Source organism: Musca domestica, unplaced genomic scaffold, assembly GCF_030504385.1.
Source record: "Musca domestica strain aabys unplaced genomic scaffold, Musca_domestica.polishedcontigs.V.1.1 49, whole genome shotgun sequence".
In the NCBI taxonomy this organism is placed as follows: domain Eukaryota; kingdom Metazoa; phylum Arthropoda; class Insecta; order Diptera; family Muscidae; genus Musca; species Musca domestica.
Genome location: NW_026712344.1, coordinates 4,719,663 through 4,737,422, shown reverse-complemented (window position 1 = coordinate 4,737,422; position 17,760 = coordinate 4,719,663). Strand labels below are relative to the sequence as shown.

The window sequence follows — 17,760 nt, the reverse complement described above, 5'->3', positions numbered from 1 at the left end:
TGCCGAATTTGGTTTTCTGCGATGAGAAAACATTCGTTGTCCAGCAATTTGTAAACAAACAAAATGTTGGTGTTTACTTGCCAAAGAGGTCAGCTGAAAATGTGCACCTTCGGTTGCCCACCAGAACTCAGCGCCGGCCATGGTGATGGTGTGGGCCGCCATAACAGCCGATGGTCGCTCCCCGCTCGTAATTAATCGAACGGGGTATCAAAATAAATGCCGAATATTATCGAGAAAATATTCTGGAGGATATATTAAAGCTTTAGGTACGCAAACATTTTGGCCGCAGACCTTGGACATTCCAACAGGACTCAGCACTCGCCACCCAAGAATGGTTACAAAATGAGGTTCCTCGCTTCATTTCCAGCGCACAATGCCCACCAAAATCTCCGGATACCAATCCGTTGGACTATTTTGTGTGGAGTTTTTGGAAAAGCACTTAAAAATACCAAAGTGTCGATCACCTCAAGCAAGCGCTTCGCCGAGAATGGCCCAAAATACCGCAGAGCAACATTCGTGTGAGGGTTTCATTGGCCATTTGAAGGCCATAATTCTTGCCAAAGGTGACCAATTCGAATAAATCTTAACTAAATCTTAAATTTGATGCTATTTCCGACATTTTTATACCCTAAAACACTATGTGTTGGGGGTATTATAAGTTTGATTGGGCCAGAATTTATGTAACACCTCGAAATATTGATTTCCCATATAGGAAAGTATATATGGATTTTCCTAGCTCGCCGAGTTGAGTCGATCTAGCTATGTATGTCCGTCCGTCCGTCTGTCCGTCTGTCCATGTTAATTTGTAATAACGCTACAGGTCGCAATTATGGCCCGATCCTTACGAAATTTTGCACGAAGGTGGGGTTAGGGTCAGAATAGAAGCCTATTTCTTTTGGAGATGATCGCCAAATGTTTAGTGGTTGAAATGGACCAAATACTGAAAAAATGTCAGATTTTGCAGTAGCTATACAGGTCGCAATTATAGACCAATATTTAGCGGGTAAAATAGACCATATCTTTTGTTTTGAAAAAAATCAAAAATTTTCATTAAACCGCGAATATTTTAAATCCCGGCGAAATTGCAAAACCATGACAAGGTTACTTCTGATCTTTACATTGATGTTAAAATCTAACAAATCGGATATATAGCAAAATATGTACGATATATATGTCTATCAAAGAGGATATACTTGAAAGTTCTCTTATATGTCGAGAACGGCTGAACTGATTTCGACCGTTTTCAATAATTCAGAATTGGCTCTTGGCAGAAAGAAAAAATATACAGATCGCATTTATGGCCCGATCCTTACGAAATTTTGCATGGGCATAAGATGAGGGTCAGAATAGAAGCCTGCTCTTTTTGGAGATGATCGCCATATATTCAGGGGTTGAAATGGACCAAAAAAAATGCAAAATTGTCAGCAGGTCGTAATTATCGCCCGATCCTCACGCACATTTGAATGGGGGTTACCGGACATTGCAAAAGCCAAGCAGTTTTGGATGGCCATCCAAAAATATTCAATGTGTGAAATAGTTTGCCAACTTTTGTAGACAAAATACGAAAATGTCCATTCCAGTGACTTTTTGGAGTATTCACAAATACAGGAAAGCGCACTTCTGACTATTTCGTTAACGCTGACTTCGCTGAAGAATATAGTCAAATGTCTGTATCTCATATAGATGCGTTTCAGTCAAAAACCAATAATAAATGTTAATCTTTTGCCACTTCTGAGAGATTATAGGTCTTTGGGAAATATTGGTTCCAGATCAAGGAAGACCATTTCGAAAATTTGAGAACGAAACCTGATGGTTTTCTTTTATTATTTGTCACAAATCTTGTGGAATTCTTTCGAGTATCTCGCCTATATAAACTGTATCGTTTATTATAGTGTTGTAGGGTATTCAACGGTCGGCCCCGCTCGACTGTAGCCTTTGCTTACTTGTTCGCTTTTAATTTAAAGACAAAAATGTAAAAATTATGGCGTTTGACTTTGTTGCAGTTTTTTTTATCTCACCCTGTATATAAAAGTCCTTGAGAACTCCATTTGTGAAGGGAGTATCTCCTATTTTTTGGAATACCTTTAAAGGGTCCATGTCTTTAGAATACCATACAGAGACCTTCTCCTTCTCGAATTCAATCCCAGATCACTGTATTTTTTCACATTTATTTTGATTTATCAACAAACACTGAAACTCGTAAACAAATCAAAACAACAAAAAAATGACATTGTCCGAAAGTTGAAGGCGACATTGGAAACTGAAACTTATGTTCGACAGCAGCAGTAGCAGCAACAACAAAAGCAAAATTTGATGTAATTGCACTTTAAGCTTCGCTTTTCTTTATAATTACACACATACAAAGTGTATGTGTGTGAACATGCACTTGCTTTTTATAAACAAGTATGTGTGTATGCATGTGAGTATGGAAAACTGCACTTTGTCCAATTGTTTGCTGAGGTGGTGGTGGTGTGTGTGCTTCTGTATTTTGGTCGATAAAAATTATAACAACAACAGCTCATAAACTATAATGGTTAATGGGTATGGGTAAATTGGTGCCGTTTACTACCAAATAAAATGACGAAGATGATGATTATGACGATGACGATGATGGTGGTGATGGTGATGCAGATGATGATGATGATGACTGCGAGAATGATGGTAACGTATGGTTGGTTGTTGGCTTGAGATATTTTCAAGTTTGAAAGAAAGACAGAGCGGTACGTACGTACGTACGTACGGTGGTGGTGGTTACTTGTATTGTTGTAGTTGTTTATATTGTTGTTGCTTGCTTTCATGGTGGTTGTTGTTAAGACAACAATAACAACAACAATGAATTATTTGATTTAACAAAAATCATTCCAAAAACGGGGGCTCCATTTAATTTTCTACGGTGTCGAGTATTCAGTTGCAACGACGACAACCAACAACATCACATTTTTTTTGCTTTGCTTTAACGTGAAATTCTGAAGTTCATAAAAAAAACGATTTATTGAAATAGAATATTTAACGGGAAAAATCAAATATAAATGTGATAAAAAAAATTAAAAATGTGAAACAACTATGTGTTAAATCATAATATCCAAAACAATTAAGAAAAATATTTTATCTGAATCACGAAAGCAGCAACCTGTTGAAGGATATTAATCAAACACAACTTTAAGTGTAATAAAACCATACCCTTATGTACAATGACACAGAAAATAAATAAACAACTACAAATGTAAAATATATGTAATTAGTATCGAAAGAATAAATCAATTGAAAAAGTTTAAAGTCTATTGGAGTATTATAATAAGTAAAAATCCATTAAGTTTGGCCAGACAGAACTTTCAGTACCCTCCATTATTTGGTAAAAAATGTTTTTAAATTAAAGTATCTGGGTTCAAACTAGTTACACTTTAAGCTGCAATTACCAGCGACATCTGTTGGAGGATACAGTAAAAGTTTACAGTTTACAATAAAGTGGATGGTGGCTATATCAATTTGTAGACCTGGATCGAAAATTTTTTGCAAGGATAGAATGGACCTACCAATAATTCCAATTGTCAAGTTGCATCTAATTTGGTTGGAAATTGTGGCGGAAACCTTCAAAATACCGAAAATCGAGAGGTACCGTTATATGGGGGCTATACCAACTAGTGGACCTGTAGAAAATATTTTTTTCGGGGAGAGAACGGACATATGAAGAAACCCAATTGTCACGTTTCATCTAATCTGGTTAGAAATAGTGGCAGAAACTTTCAAAATACCGAAAATCGGGAGGACCGTTAAAATGGGGGCTATACCAATTAGTCGACTTGTAGAAAATATTTTTTGCAAGGATAGAACAGACCTACCAAGAATCCCAATTGTCAAGTTTCATCTAATTTCGTTGAAAATTGTGGCAGAAACCTTCAAAATACCGAAAATCGAGAGGTACCATTATATTGGGGGCTATACCAACTAGTGGACCTGTAGAAAATAATTTTTTGCAGGGAGAGAACGGACCTACGAAGAACCCCAATTGACAAGTTTCATCCAATTTGGTTGGAAATTGTTTGCAGAAACCTTCAAAATAACGAAAATCGATATATGGGGACTAGGCGACAAATTCACCGGTCCCGAAAGGAAAATTAAAATTTCACCAAATTGCCTGTCAGTAGGTACGTTGTTGTCACCTTCTTGTTGAAACCATATGTCATTCAATCAAGCTCTTACAAGTTAAATAGTATTTGTGGGGGAGCTGCCAGAAGGGGTGTGCCGATCCTGCCATTTTTACACCAGATCTTGTGTTAGTAGAAATATTGGAATGTGCGAAGTTCAAAAAGAAAGAATTTATTTTTCGCATTTTCGGATTTGACCCGTTGTAGATAGATACCAGAAGGATTGGTCCGATATATTTCATCTACATACCAGATCTTTTGTTGGAATAAATACTGAAATGTGCAAAGATTGAAGATAATCGAACTCTTATTTCACATTTTAAAGGAGTTATAATTATTCAAAATTTTGACCCTTTGAGGGTAAGGTACCAGAAGAAGGGGTCTGTTCAATTAGTTCATCATATGCGATATTTGAAGACAATCGAGTTGTATTTCGCATTTTATAAGTGTTATACAGAGTCATTATTGAATGAAAGCAAAAAATTTCGGAAATAACATCAAATTTTAGAAAAAGTTTAGATTCGTTCGAATTGGTCACCTATGGCATGAATTATGGCCTTCCAATGAAGCCGTAACACGCTGCCCGAATGTTGCTCTGCGGTATTTTGGCCCATTCCCGGCGAAGAGCTTCCTTGAGGTGATCGACACTTTGGTATTTTTTAGTGCCGACCTTGCTTTCCAAAATACTCCAGACACAATAGTCCAACGTATTGGTATCCGGAGATTTTGGTGGCCATTGTTCGTTGGAAATGAAGGGAGGAACCTCATTTTGTAACTATTCTTGGGTGGCGCGTGCTGAGTCCAGTTGGAATGTCCAAGGACTGCGGCCAAAATGTTTGCGTGCCCAAGGCTTTAATACACCCTTCAGAATATTTTCGCGATAATGATGCCACGGTCGATTAATACGAACGGAGAGCGGTCCACATCATCACCATGGCCGGCGCTTGAGTTCTGGTGGCCAACCGAAGGTGCACATTTTCAGCTGACCTCTTTGGCAAGTAAACACGATAATTTTGTTTGTTTACAAACTGCTGGACAACGAATATTTTCTCATTGGAGAAATCCAAATTCGGCAGTTCTCCACTTTCGGCTAAGGGAAGCAACTCTTTAACTCTTTTGAGCCTATTTTCATCCTGTTGCGGTGTAAGTTCTTGCACTTTTTGGCATTTCAATGGCTTTACCCCGAGCTTATTTGCCCAATGGAATATTGCGATATGTTCAGCTTACGAGCTATTTTTCGTCCACTACGTCGCGGGTTTCGATCAAGTCGCTTCTTTACTTTTCGAACTATTTCTTCTGCCGTTGCTGCTGTTTCTTGTTGTTTTCTTCCGACCACTTTCTTGACATCGGGCTACGCTACCAGTTCCACGGTAACGATCGATGGTACGAGACACAAAAGATTTATTCACAATTAAATGCTGGAGTGATCTTACGATATCCACTTATGGTTTTCCAGCCAAATATAAAGAAGTCACACTGTCAGGCTTGAATTCCATCACGAATAACTTTTTTTCTGGAAAATTGTCACCAAATTGGTTTTGTACGCTTGTAAACAATATAATGAGCTGTCACTGGAATAATTTTAACAGCTGTCGGACGAGTGGCTTAGAAATGACAACAGTCTGGAGTTGGTTGCAGTTTTTTCATCTCACCCTGTAGATGCCACTTTTTTTCTAGTTAAGTTAAGCTCATGTGTCTTATGAAACCGAATATACTAAGACCTTTAGAGGACTTCCATGGATTGAACCTCTGGTTATGTGAAGTTTTTACCAGTGTAATTCTGAGTTAAATGCCATTTGTAGAATTCGCTTATCAGACTTTTTCAATTGATTTATTTCCAAAAAAATATATATATATATTGTGTACATATTAAATCAATCTTTCGACCCATTTTAGAGAGATGCGACTATATCACCAAAAAATTTGAAGAAAAAAAATTAAATGAAACAAAAATTCAAAAAATAAGTGAAAAAGGTGTAATTTTGAAATTTTTACATTTTTAAATTTTCATAGCACTGGTGTTAATAAGAAATCTTTGTAAAGTGTTGCAATCTTTAATTAAAATTTATCGGTAAATATTACAAATAAAAATATCGTTTATTAAACTACTAAAAAAATAAAATTAAAAAAATAAAAAAAAATACATTTGAAAATACTGGATATCAATAACAAACCTTATCCCAAAAATTAATTATCAATTTTTTTTTAATTAAAATTAATTGGTGCATGGAAAAATGTCATAAAACTATAATAAAAATGCTATATAACAGTTATTAAAACTATACAATAAAAGCAACTAAAAATAATAAAGACCAGTGGCGGCTTTTTAGTTTATGTATTGCCTCATGATTTTTTGTGTGTTATCGCTGTGATTCTCGCCTCTTCTTCTTAAATATGTACAAAATCGAAATCACCATCATCATTATTATTCCTGTTGTCAACAGCTTGCAGACGTACGGAGAACAGTAGTCGACTTTAATGCAGTCGTCGGACGTTTTGCCACTTGTGTCTCCATAAATGGAAATGGATCCAAAAAGTAATTTTTATTTCATTTCTTTTGATTTGTTTGTTTTTTTTTTGTGTGTTTTCTTTTGGTATTTTTTTTTAATGCCATTACTTTTAATGTCTGTGGGGAGGGCTTCCACAATGGGTTCATTTTAAAGTTTCATTTATTTTTTTATTAGTCACTGTTTTGTCTGGCCAGTTTTTGGTTTCCAGTTTCATTCATTTTAAACAAAGCGATATTTATTTATTCTTTTTTTCTTTCCCAACCCTTATGCACATACATATATATTTTTTTGGAGGAGTACAATTATAAAGTATTGTCCAGCAACCACTTTGTCACCCACACACTCTCACACAATGGTGTATCCTTGTTGTTTGAGTGTTTTGTTCTTTTTCTTGTTGGTTTTCGAGATTTAAGTTCGCTTGTTTATATCGTATTTCGTCGCTATTCTTTGTAACTGTTAAACATGTGTCTTTCTTTCTTTTTTGTTATTCTTGTTTGTTTTTATTGATGTTGTTGCTCCTGTCATCATCGTCAGCATCACCATCGAAATGACTAGCTGGTGTGGCTGCTCCTTTTATTTGCTTGCCAAACTATCGAATATCATTCTGATGCCACAGATGCTTTTGTTGTTGTCGTTGTTTACACTACAATTATATTTTATTGCTTGCCATACGAAAATGAACTTTGGCGACCTTGTTCGAGTTGCCGATATTTTGAAACATTTTTGATAGCTCTGGAACCATTTTTATACCCTCAAACATATGGCTACTTTCCTCATCGAAATAATATTCCTCTTATTTCTATGAGGAAGGTAGATAGACCCTATGTATCTTTGAACTAAATCCGTTTTACGACATTTGAAGTCGATATAGGGTTATTTGTCCGTCTGCCTGTCTGTTTGGCTGGCTGGTGCGCTCGAGAACTGTCGAACAGACGTCCAAACTTGATACATCGCAATATTATTGTCAAACTACGATCGAGTTCGGAGATGGACAACATACAGGGTGAGATAAAAAAAATGCAACAAAGTCAAACGCCATAAGCAAAACATGTCGGAAATAGCATCAAATTTTATAATAAGTTTAGATTTGTTCGAATCGGTCAACTTAGGCACGAATTATGGCCTTCAAATGGCCAATGAAACCGTCACAAGCAGCCCGAATGTTGCTCTGCGGTATTTTGGCCCATTCCTGGCGAAGCGTTTGCTTGAGGTGATCGACGCTTTGGTATTTTTTAGTGCCAACATTGTTTTCCAAAATACTCTAGACACAATAGTCCAACGGATTGGTATCCGGAAATTTTGGTGGCCATTGTGGGCTGGAAATGAAGCGAGGAGCCTCATTTTGTAACCATTCTTGGGTGGCGCGTGATGAGAGCGATGGTGTTGAGTCCTGTGGCAATGTCCAAGGTTTGCGGCCAAAATGTTTGCGTCTCCAAGGCTTTAATACATCCTCCAGAATATTTTCGTGATAATATTCGGCACTTATTTTGATGCCACGGTCGATTAATACGAGCGGAGAGCGACCATCGGCTGTTATGGCGCCACAGACCATCATCATGGCCGGCGCTTGAGTTCTGGTGGCTAACCGAAGGTGCACATTTTCAGCTGACCTCTTTGGCAAGTAAACACGATCATTTTATTTTTTTGCAAACTGCTGAACAACGAATGTTCTCTCATCGGATAAAACCAAATTCGGCAGTTCACCATTGTCGGCCTAGCGAATCAACTCTTTCGCTCTTTTGAGTCTATTTTCCTTCTGTTGCGGTGTAAGTTGTTGCACTTCTTGGAATTTCAATGGCTTTACCCCGAGCTTGGTTTTCAATATTTGCCGAATGGAATATTGCAATACGTTCAGCTCACGGGCCATTTTTCGGCCACTGCGACGCGGGTTTCGATCAAGTCGCTTCTTTACTTTTCAAACCATTTCTGCTGATGTTGCTGTTTTCTTTCGTCCACTTCCTTGGCATTCGGGCTACGCTACCAATATCACGGTAACGAGCGATGGTACGAGACACAAAAGATTTATTCACACTTAAATGCTGGAGTGCTCTAACGATAACAACTTGTGGTTTCCCAGCCAAATATAAAGAAAACACACTATCACGCTTGAATTCCATCATAAATAATTTTTTTTTTTCTTGAAAATTCTCACCAAAATGCTTTTGTACGCTTGTAAATATTATAATGAGCTGTCACTGGAATAATGTTAATAGCTGTCGGACAAGTGGCTTAGAAATGACAGCAGTCTGAATTTGGTTGCAGTTTTTTCATGTCACCCTGTATAAAAGAGGAAAATGTTTGTATGTTTGTTTGTAATGCATAGACTTAAAAAATGCTGAGCTGACAATTTTCATATATACTACATAATAGCCTGAAAGTAACATAGGCTATATAAATTTTAAAATTTCCATTTGGAACTGGACATATAGCATCAGAATCGGAGGTAGCTACAGAAAATTTAGGTTTTAAATGCACATATCTATTGTCCGGTTATATATACAGCCTTCAAATTTAGAATGTGAAACTGAAATCGGTACAAAAATAAATTATATTGAAATCGGTTCTGATTTGGCTATTGCTCCCTATATATATTTTTTGGTCGATTTCATGTATTTTATGCACCAAACACGCTATGTATCTCCAATTTTAATAAAATTTGTAATGTGCGATAAAATTTGGGTGTAAAAATTAATTGAAATCGGTTCATATTTGGGTATAGTTCCCATATACATTTTCGATTTCATGTATTTGATGCACAAAACACGCTATAAATCTTTAATTTGAATGAAATCTGGAATTTGTGACAGAATTTGGTCTACAAATAAATTTGTCAAACTATATTGAGATCGGATCAGAATTGGATCTAGTTCGTATATACATTTTTCGGTCGATTTGGTGTATTTGATGCACCAAACAGGCTATATATGTCAAATTTCAATGAAGATTGGAATGTGTGACGGAATTTGTTCTAAAATTCTAACAGTAAAAAAGTACACAAACATTAATTGAGAAGTATGTAGGTTCAAATTTATTCCTGTACATTGGGAACTTCATTTGACAACTAATAAATCTCAAAGACAAACTCTTCGTGTACACGGACTAAATTTAGCACGTTTTTATTTTACATTTTTTTATATTTTTAATTCTATATATTTTATTCTATTTAAATTTGTATATGAAATTTTGAATGCATATAAAACCGAAAGGAGTGGCGAAGCGTGCCGTGTTTAGCTAGTTTCTTATAAGTTCACTATCTAATAGCCAGTAGTACTCGATTTGTAGATCAGTACTCGATTTGTAGATCAAAACCCCAAAAGAATTTCGAGTTCTTAGGCCAATTTTTTAAGGGCTTTTATGTAGTCTTCACAGTATCCAAAGGGATGTCAATATTTTGAGATATTCTTTGCAAAATTTATTATAGGGCTGTGGATTACTTCAAAAATTATTGGTATACAAACTTGGTCATGTCAATTTACTTTTTGCTATAGTCCCCATATAGGGGTAAATCCAAATTTCAAGTATTTTTTTAAATTTTCATTTTATTTTCTATTTAATTTCATTAAAATTAATCTTTACAATAATTTTGTCTTTTTTAATGTTTACAATAATGTAGTTGAAACATAGAACCTTCTCAATTCATAATTTAAATTAGAATCAACATTAAAAATGACATTGAATTCTATGTACAGCTAGCTTTGTAGCTGGTAAGTTTCACTAAAAAGAAGCGGAGATAAAAGAAGAAACAATATGGAAATAAAAAATACAACAAAGAACAAGAGTTCGCCAACAACATTCCCAGTCCTAGCCATAAAATGGTGACAAAGAATGCCGCGGCAGCGCTAGCAGCAGATAGAAAAGTAACAATACCTACTAAGTCAGCCTTAGGACATAAATGACTCGAAAAACATAAAATAATGAGTAGCAGCAATAGCTTGGTAGTCTGAAAAGCAAAAACAAAAAATAGAAAACAACAACAAAATAATCAGAACAAAGGGAAAGTTCAAAAGTAAGAAGCACATCCGTTAAATAATTGACAATAGCAACAGAGCAACAACAACAATAATACATATCTACATACAATGTAGCAAGCAGCAGCAATTAGATGCCAAAGAAGTAACATCAACAACGATGATACCAACAAAATCTACAGACTATGTGTGTGTGTATGGGGTTGGAAATGGTTCAAAGAAACAACAACAACAACAAGAACAACGCTAATGGAGAATTGGAAAAGACAAACACAGACATATGACAAGGCATTTTTAAATATATCTACTCCTACTTACGAGATGGCATTTATGCTATGTAGACAACAACAACAACCACATTGCCGTTTTCATACCTTTCACGCAGGGATGACATTTGAATAAGTGAAAATACACAAAAACAGCAACAAAAACAATTCTGCTTACCACTCTATTCTGAAAAAACGAAGGCAACCATAAAAGGCGTTACCCGACAATCAACATTGCTCAAATATAAAATGAAACAAAAATTACTCACTCATTTAATGCATCGCTCTCAAGCTGGAGAGAGAGAGAGTATTCGTGTGTATGTGGCTAGAAAAATAACAGGAAACGGGCGTAAACAATACAACAACACACAATAAATCTTAAGTCCGAGAAACAAAACTAAAGGGGATGTTTCAATTCCACAATGTTCTTAAGTAAGGTACCAAAAGAGAGACGCATGCCAAAGAGAGTAACGTTAGTTGACTGAGTGTAATATAATGGTGGTTGCCACTCACAATTTCAGCCAATGAAATGGTTTCTTGTGTTGTTGGTGTTTTTTTGTTGTTATTATCAAACTGTTACTCAAACGGGTTGTAGTGCTTTTAAGGTATATTAAAATGGAGACTAATGAATGGGATGTTCGTGTGAGTGTGTGTTTGCATGTGATTGGTATTGTGACAGCATTTGACTATGACAGTGGCTAACCAGTATTTTTGTTATTGTTGTCTCAATATCAACGGGCAAATGATGACCACGACACAAACAATGAACTGTCAAAAAGCGGTGAATGAACCATAAAAACAAAATTTTTTTAAATTTGTTTACATAGAGAAAATGTCTGGCGGTTTCACTAGAACTGATACTACATAGGTAGGTTTGACAGGGAAATTTCATTCAAAGCAACAATAATTTTTGAGTTTTTGAAAGAAAAAAATCAATTGATAGACTTTCTCTTATCATCCTGATCTGTATATAAGAAGCACACACAAACGAAGGTTGTAAAAAAAAATATCTGAAAAGAGTACAATAGCAAAATTGTGCTCTTTATTGCTGTCGCTCATTATAATTATGAATGATTCCTGTGTGCATCTAAGTCACCTTAAATGTCGAGGAATATCCCTTTCACTATTTTCACCAGATACATTGGAAACACGTATCTCTCCACCATACAATGTTGTTTTTGCATTCTTATTTTATACATATCTATATGTATATGTAACTACATAGATGTTTGTGTTTGTGCACATGCACATCTTCATCCGTCTTACATATTGTACACAAGATGCATGGGAATTGCCGTACGTGAGTGAGGTGAAAATTGGAATTTTTCTTTTCAACCTGGAATTCTGTGGGCATGTATGAATTTTCCATATTTTCAATGGCCATATGTTACGATATGAGATGTCTAGAATTTCTAATTGTTAACATGCCGTGTTCAAGGCACAATTAAACACACCTTAATGTAAAATTTCCACACCTTCCGGTCTATGCGGTGAGTATGTATGTATCTACAACAATTATGAGGATGGCTTTAATGAAACAGAGACAGACAATGTAGTTAAAGATATAAGTATGGGACCATTTTTACAAAGAACAATTCTGACCTTTTAATGTCCATAAATGCATTTGTGATATTTATAATTCTGCGCTTTTTACAATCATTTCATTGCGCCCGAATAATATTATGCAACACAAAAAACATTACAGAAAAACTACCGCAGTTTATGAAAGTGGGGCTAAAAATAGAATGCTCGTGTTTACATCGCAAAGAAGGCAAGTTCCTTCCTCTTCCACATTTTCGGAAATTTTTGGACTAAAATTTCTGAGAATCCCCACATTTTAGGTATATGGTGTCTTCGGTCATATTACAGATAACAACATGAGGATTATCTTTGCCTTTTAACTAACTTTAACTCCTAAGCGTGTAACCAAATTTGTCGTTTTAGTCCCTTTTTTTTCAAAATATAGTTAAAAGTATCTTCAAATGGGATCATAGCAAGTCCAAATATTCTACAAATTTATTTGTCATAAAATTCTACTATAGGTCCCAGAAGACATCAAAAGTCTTAAGAAACTCCCGAAATGCATATACCTATATTAAGAACACATTTTAGGGTTAAAGCCGAACTTTATGTGTGTTAATGCGAAATACTCCTACAAATTATCATTTTTGAAGGATAATGATAAACATTAAATTATTCTTCATCAAATTTTAATTATAAGTCACCAAAGAAAATAAATCTCTATTTTTATTATTTATCAAGAAAATCTGTGTATAAATGTTGTCAAAAAGCGTGAAAACAATAAATCAGAGAAAAAGTATCAAAAGAGGAAATATTCTACTCAAAATTTCACTATTGATCTCGGAATAAATCATACATCTGGGTCTTATAGTTTTTTTTTTAAGAAAAATACATTCGAAATTTATATATTACCAGGGAAAATTATGTGTCGACGTTATTTATAACTAATTTAAGTCAAAATCCTATATAAAATACTTTCGATCGCAAAACAATTGGAAATTATGACCAAATTCCTAGCAATGACTACAATCAGGCTGTACCTCTAAATAGGGGTGTACCAAAACGTAGACGTATATTTATATTTTTGTGCATTTTTTGCAGATATTTATAATACAATAATCATACCATAATTTGAGAAAATTAAATGAAAAATATTTCTAAAACGTAACAAATACCTGAAATCGGGGTTTACCCTCATAATGGGACTATACCAAAAAGTGGAAATCCCAGCTCAAAAAATTAAAGCTTTAAAAACCAAACCTCTATATAAAATATTGCGGAATATATCTCAAATTATTGGGGTCCGTGGTCAAGACTACATAAAAGTTTTAAAAAAATTTGACCTAAGTTTTTTTTTTGGTTTGAGAATTGAGTACTATCAAATCCCCTTGGAATTTTCACAATCTATACGTACTATCGGAAAGTGGAATTGAAGAAATTGCTAAATTTTTTCAAAAATAAAAATTTTTATGGACCAAAATCGATCATAATTTTTTCTATGGGTCACATATAGTATACACATTTTTTTCAGAGGCTCACAATGAAGTTTGATCTAGAATATACTTTCTTTGAGACTTTTCCCAAAAAATGAAGTTTTATCGCAGATTTTGACTTAAATTGGAAACGTGTTAAATCAGCAATAAAAAATGTAAATACATAATTTTCACATGTCATATATAAATTTCAAATGTAATTTTCTTAAAAACTATTGTACCTAGATTTGTGGTTTATTCTGAGATTTGTAATAAAATTTTGTGTTGAATATTTCTTTTTTTGACTTTTTTTTTGCCTAAAATGAAATTTTATGAAACTTTCAGGCGTCAAATCGAAAAGAGTCCGATCCAAAATATTAAGAAATATTTTCAATTTTTTTTCGAAACATTGATGCAAAAATGTTTTGGCATGCAATGGAAATAAAGATATATTTTCTTTGGTGACTTTTAATGAAATTTAGTGAGGAATATTTTTTTCTTTGATAATAAAACTCTATAATTTGCAGGAGTTGTTGGTTTTTAAGGTGATTCATTGTTAAATTATAAATGAAACTAAATTTTTTTTTGACAGTGAAGCAAAACACAAATAAAACAGGGAATCGTGCATGAACTATTTAAACTTGTGTTGAGAAAAAGATAATAGCTAAAATAAAAAAAAATCACCCTTTAATTTAGCTCGTATCGTTATATATGGAATTTTTGTCAAATTTCAGAGCTCTATTTAAAATATTGTGGACTCTATGATGATTTCAACAGACGATTTAAATCGATTCAGAATTTCGTGGTGAACAAGAATACATGAAGTGTACAATGTGTCAAATAAAAATTTATTCCAGGAATAGCAAACCTATAAACCAATTTTTGACAGTCGCCTTTCATAACATTCGAAAAATTATAGGGTCTTTGCCGAATATTTTGCAAAATGCAATACAATTTTTGCATACTGTGTAGCGGATTTAAAAAAGGCGCCTATAAAAAAAGTAGCTTATAGCTTTGTAATGCCTCGAAATAAGTTCCTCAGATCACATTTTTATTCGACACATAGGTTTGTTTAATTTTTATACCCTACACCACAAGGTGGTCAGGGTATTATGTCTTTGTGCATTTGTTTGTAACAGGCAAAAGGAAACGAGATAGACCCATAGTTCCTTTTGATGATCTGCATAGAATCACATTCTGAGTCGATTTATGCATGTCCGTCTGTCCGTCCGTCCGTCTGTCCGTCTGTCCGTCCGTCTGTCCGTCTGTCCATGTATTTTTGTAAACAAAGTACAGTTCGCATTTATTGCCCTATCCAGATGAAATTTTGCACAAATCATTTGTTTGGCCCAAGGACGAACCCTATTGAAATTGGAGATTATCGGTCAAAATTTAGATATAGCTCCCATATATATCTTCGTCCGATTTGCCTTTTATTGTGCACCAAACGTGTAATATCAGCCCGAATAGTATGGAATTTTGCATATACAACCAAATTAGGCCTGAAAATATGTATGCCAAATTTGATCGAAATCGGTACAGATATAGCTATAGCTGCCATATATATTGTTCATCCGATTTGTTATTTTTGTCCTCCGCAGCCGTAATATGCACTCTGTAACAACAATATTTGGGGACATGTATTAACTACAGCTCAGAAATACATTTGCTAAATTTTATCGAGATCGGTTCAGATTTGGATATAGCTCCCATATATAACTTCGTTCGATTTACCTTTAATTGTGCACCAAACTTCTAATATTTGCCCAAATGCGATAAAATTTGGCACTTACGACCGAATTGAGTCTGGAAGCTAGTATGTCAAATTTGGTGAAGATCGGTTCAGATATAGCTATAGCTCCCATATATACTGTTCATTCGATTTGTTATATTTGTTACCCACAGCCGTAATATGCACTCCGTAACAACGATATTCAGGGAAATATATCAAATACAGCTCAGAAATATCTTTGCCAAGTTTTATCGAGATCGGTTCCGATTTGGATATAGCTCCCTTATACATTTTTATCCGATTTGACAAATGGGCAATACAAGTCTGAATTTAAAAGATACAAATGCTTCGGCATATTTAGTCCTTTGAATTTTAAATTATAATTATAATCATAGCGTGTATGATTGAATTCTCCCATAAAAACTTTTAATTATTAAGTGGAGCTCAACTAAATTAGCAAAGTGGTGTAGGGTATCATAAAATCGGCCCCGCCCGACTTTAGGACTTTCTTTACTGGTTTAGTTTCTAATAGTGCCCACCAAATGAAATTGTATTTACTTCAATGTGAAAAGTCTTTGGATTGGTGAACATCGAAAATTTCACTATTTGGTTGAAGACAAAAATCGTAGAGTCTAAAAGCCGAGTTGTGTTCCCTAATGCCGAAATGTCCCAGATATCTATTTTTTAATTTTTTGCGATTTTTGTACATTTATATAAGACTTTTAGAATTTTTTCTCAAATATTTTTATGTTTCTCAAATTTTCTACATTTCTGAAAAAAAATTAATCGAAAATAGAATATTGCTCAATTCCAGGTGAAGTGGTAACATGACCGGTCTCGGTCTCCTATTTACTTTGCATGTACATTTGCATGTTTTATCACTTCATATAGTTGTACGTGCTTTCTTCAAATGACCTTGAACTTGAAATGTACAAAAATGTGTTCATCAAACATGCCACATAACGTGCCTTACATAAAAAGAAATTCATTTTCGGTGTAAATTTTACTTCAAGCTTCAAAAAAAAAACCAAACCAAACGAAACGAAAAGAAGAATGGCCAGCGGTGCATTGTGGTAACAAATTTAAGACATACATAGTGCACATTTGACAGTTAAGAAGAGAGAGAAGAGAGAAAGAGTATGAAGAAAACGTGCATACAGTTGTGTTAGTAAAATAAATGTCTAAAAACGTTACGGTTTTTGGGAAAATTGAATGATGTAGAGCCTATAAGGACTAAGATATAGAGCAGCTTTACTTAAAAAAATATATTTTTTCCAATGTCCGGATTTTGTTTGCAGGAGAGAGGGATAAGGGGAATGAAAATTGAAAAAATTAATTGCACTTGCAATATTTTGCCAATTCCTTCTAATTTTTTATACAAAAATATAATTAAAAATGACAAAACATTTCATGAATTACACTTCTTCTTTGCCCTCTTTTGAGCCTTTCCAGATAATGTATTAGTTACTACAAAAATGCCCAATGCTATTTATTTTGTAGAAAATTTGTGTGTCATAAAGGTAAATGTTATATAGTATTTAACACATACACACCTATGCATATACACACACACATACATTGTATATAGAAAACATGCCACACATTGCTACAAACATCTTTTCTTACTGGAACGTGATATTTTGAAAAACGTGACTTTTTATTGATTTTTTTCTTTCAACTATTTTGTACGGCGTGTATATATTTTTCATGGTATTTTCATTTTCTTTCGTTATTTCAAGAAAATTATTCGTTTTGTATATAGCAACATCGTAGAGAGAAGAGAGTAAGAGCAGAACGAAGAGACTGTGAATAAAATGACTAGACAAATTATTGGAAATTAAAAATAAGAAATTATTAGAAATAAAAAAAAAACAATAACGGCAACAAAATTTAATGGGAATAAAAACGGGCAAAAACAACAAAGAATTTCGAGATGGCAAAATTGAAATACAAAACGTTCTAAGAATTAACAATGACGACATTTTCTTTGCAACCGTCATTGTTCTTTACGGCAAATAAATTTATAATAGATGATTTTAATCGGAATCATTTAATCATCATCATTTGGATATTATTTTAAAAAATATATGCTTGCAGAAATGAAAAACAATTGAAAGAAGTTTTATATATGGCAGAGAGTATATTA

The 17,760-nt window shown here is 34.2% G+C and overlaps 1 protein-coding gene across 2 annotated transcripts in view; it reads left to right on the top strand.

The window, feature by feature from the left end:
• Positions 1-17,760, top strand: part of LOC101892222 (protein single-minded) — an 88,689-nt gene that overhangs the window by 28,381 nt on the left and 42,548 nt on the right. The window contains exon 1 of one of the 2 annotated variants that reach the window (XM_059127983.1): positions 6,574-6,681. The exons of the other annotated variant lie outside the window; for it this stretch is intronic. Coding sequence (XP_058983966.1) covers positions 6,663-6,681 — 19 coding nt within the window. The 5' untranslated portion in view covers positions 6,574-6,662. Of the gene's footprint in view, positions 1-6,573; positions 6,682-17,760 lie in introns of those variants that run through there. 2 annotated transcript variants of the gene reach the window in all.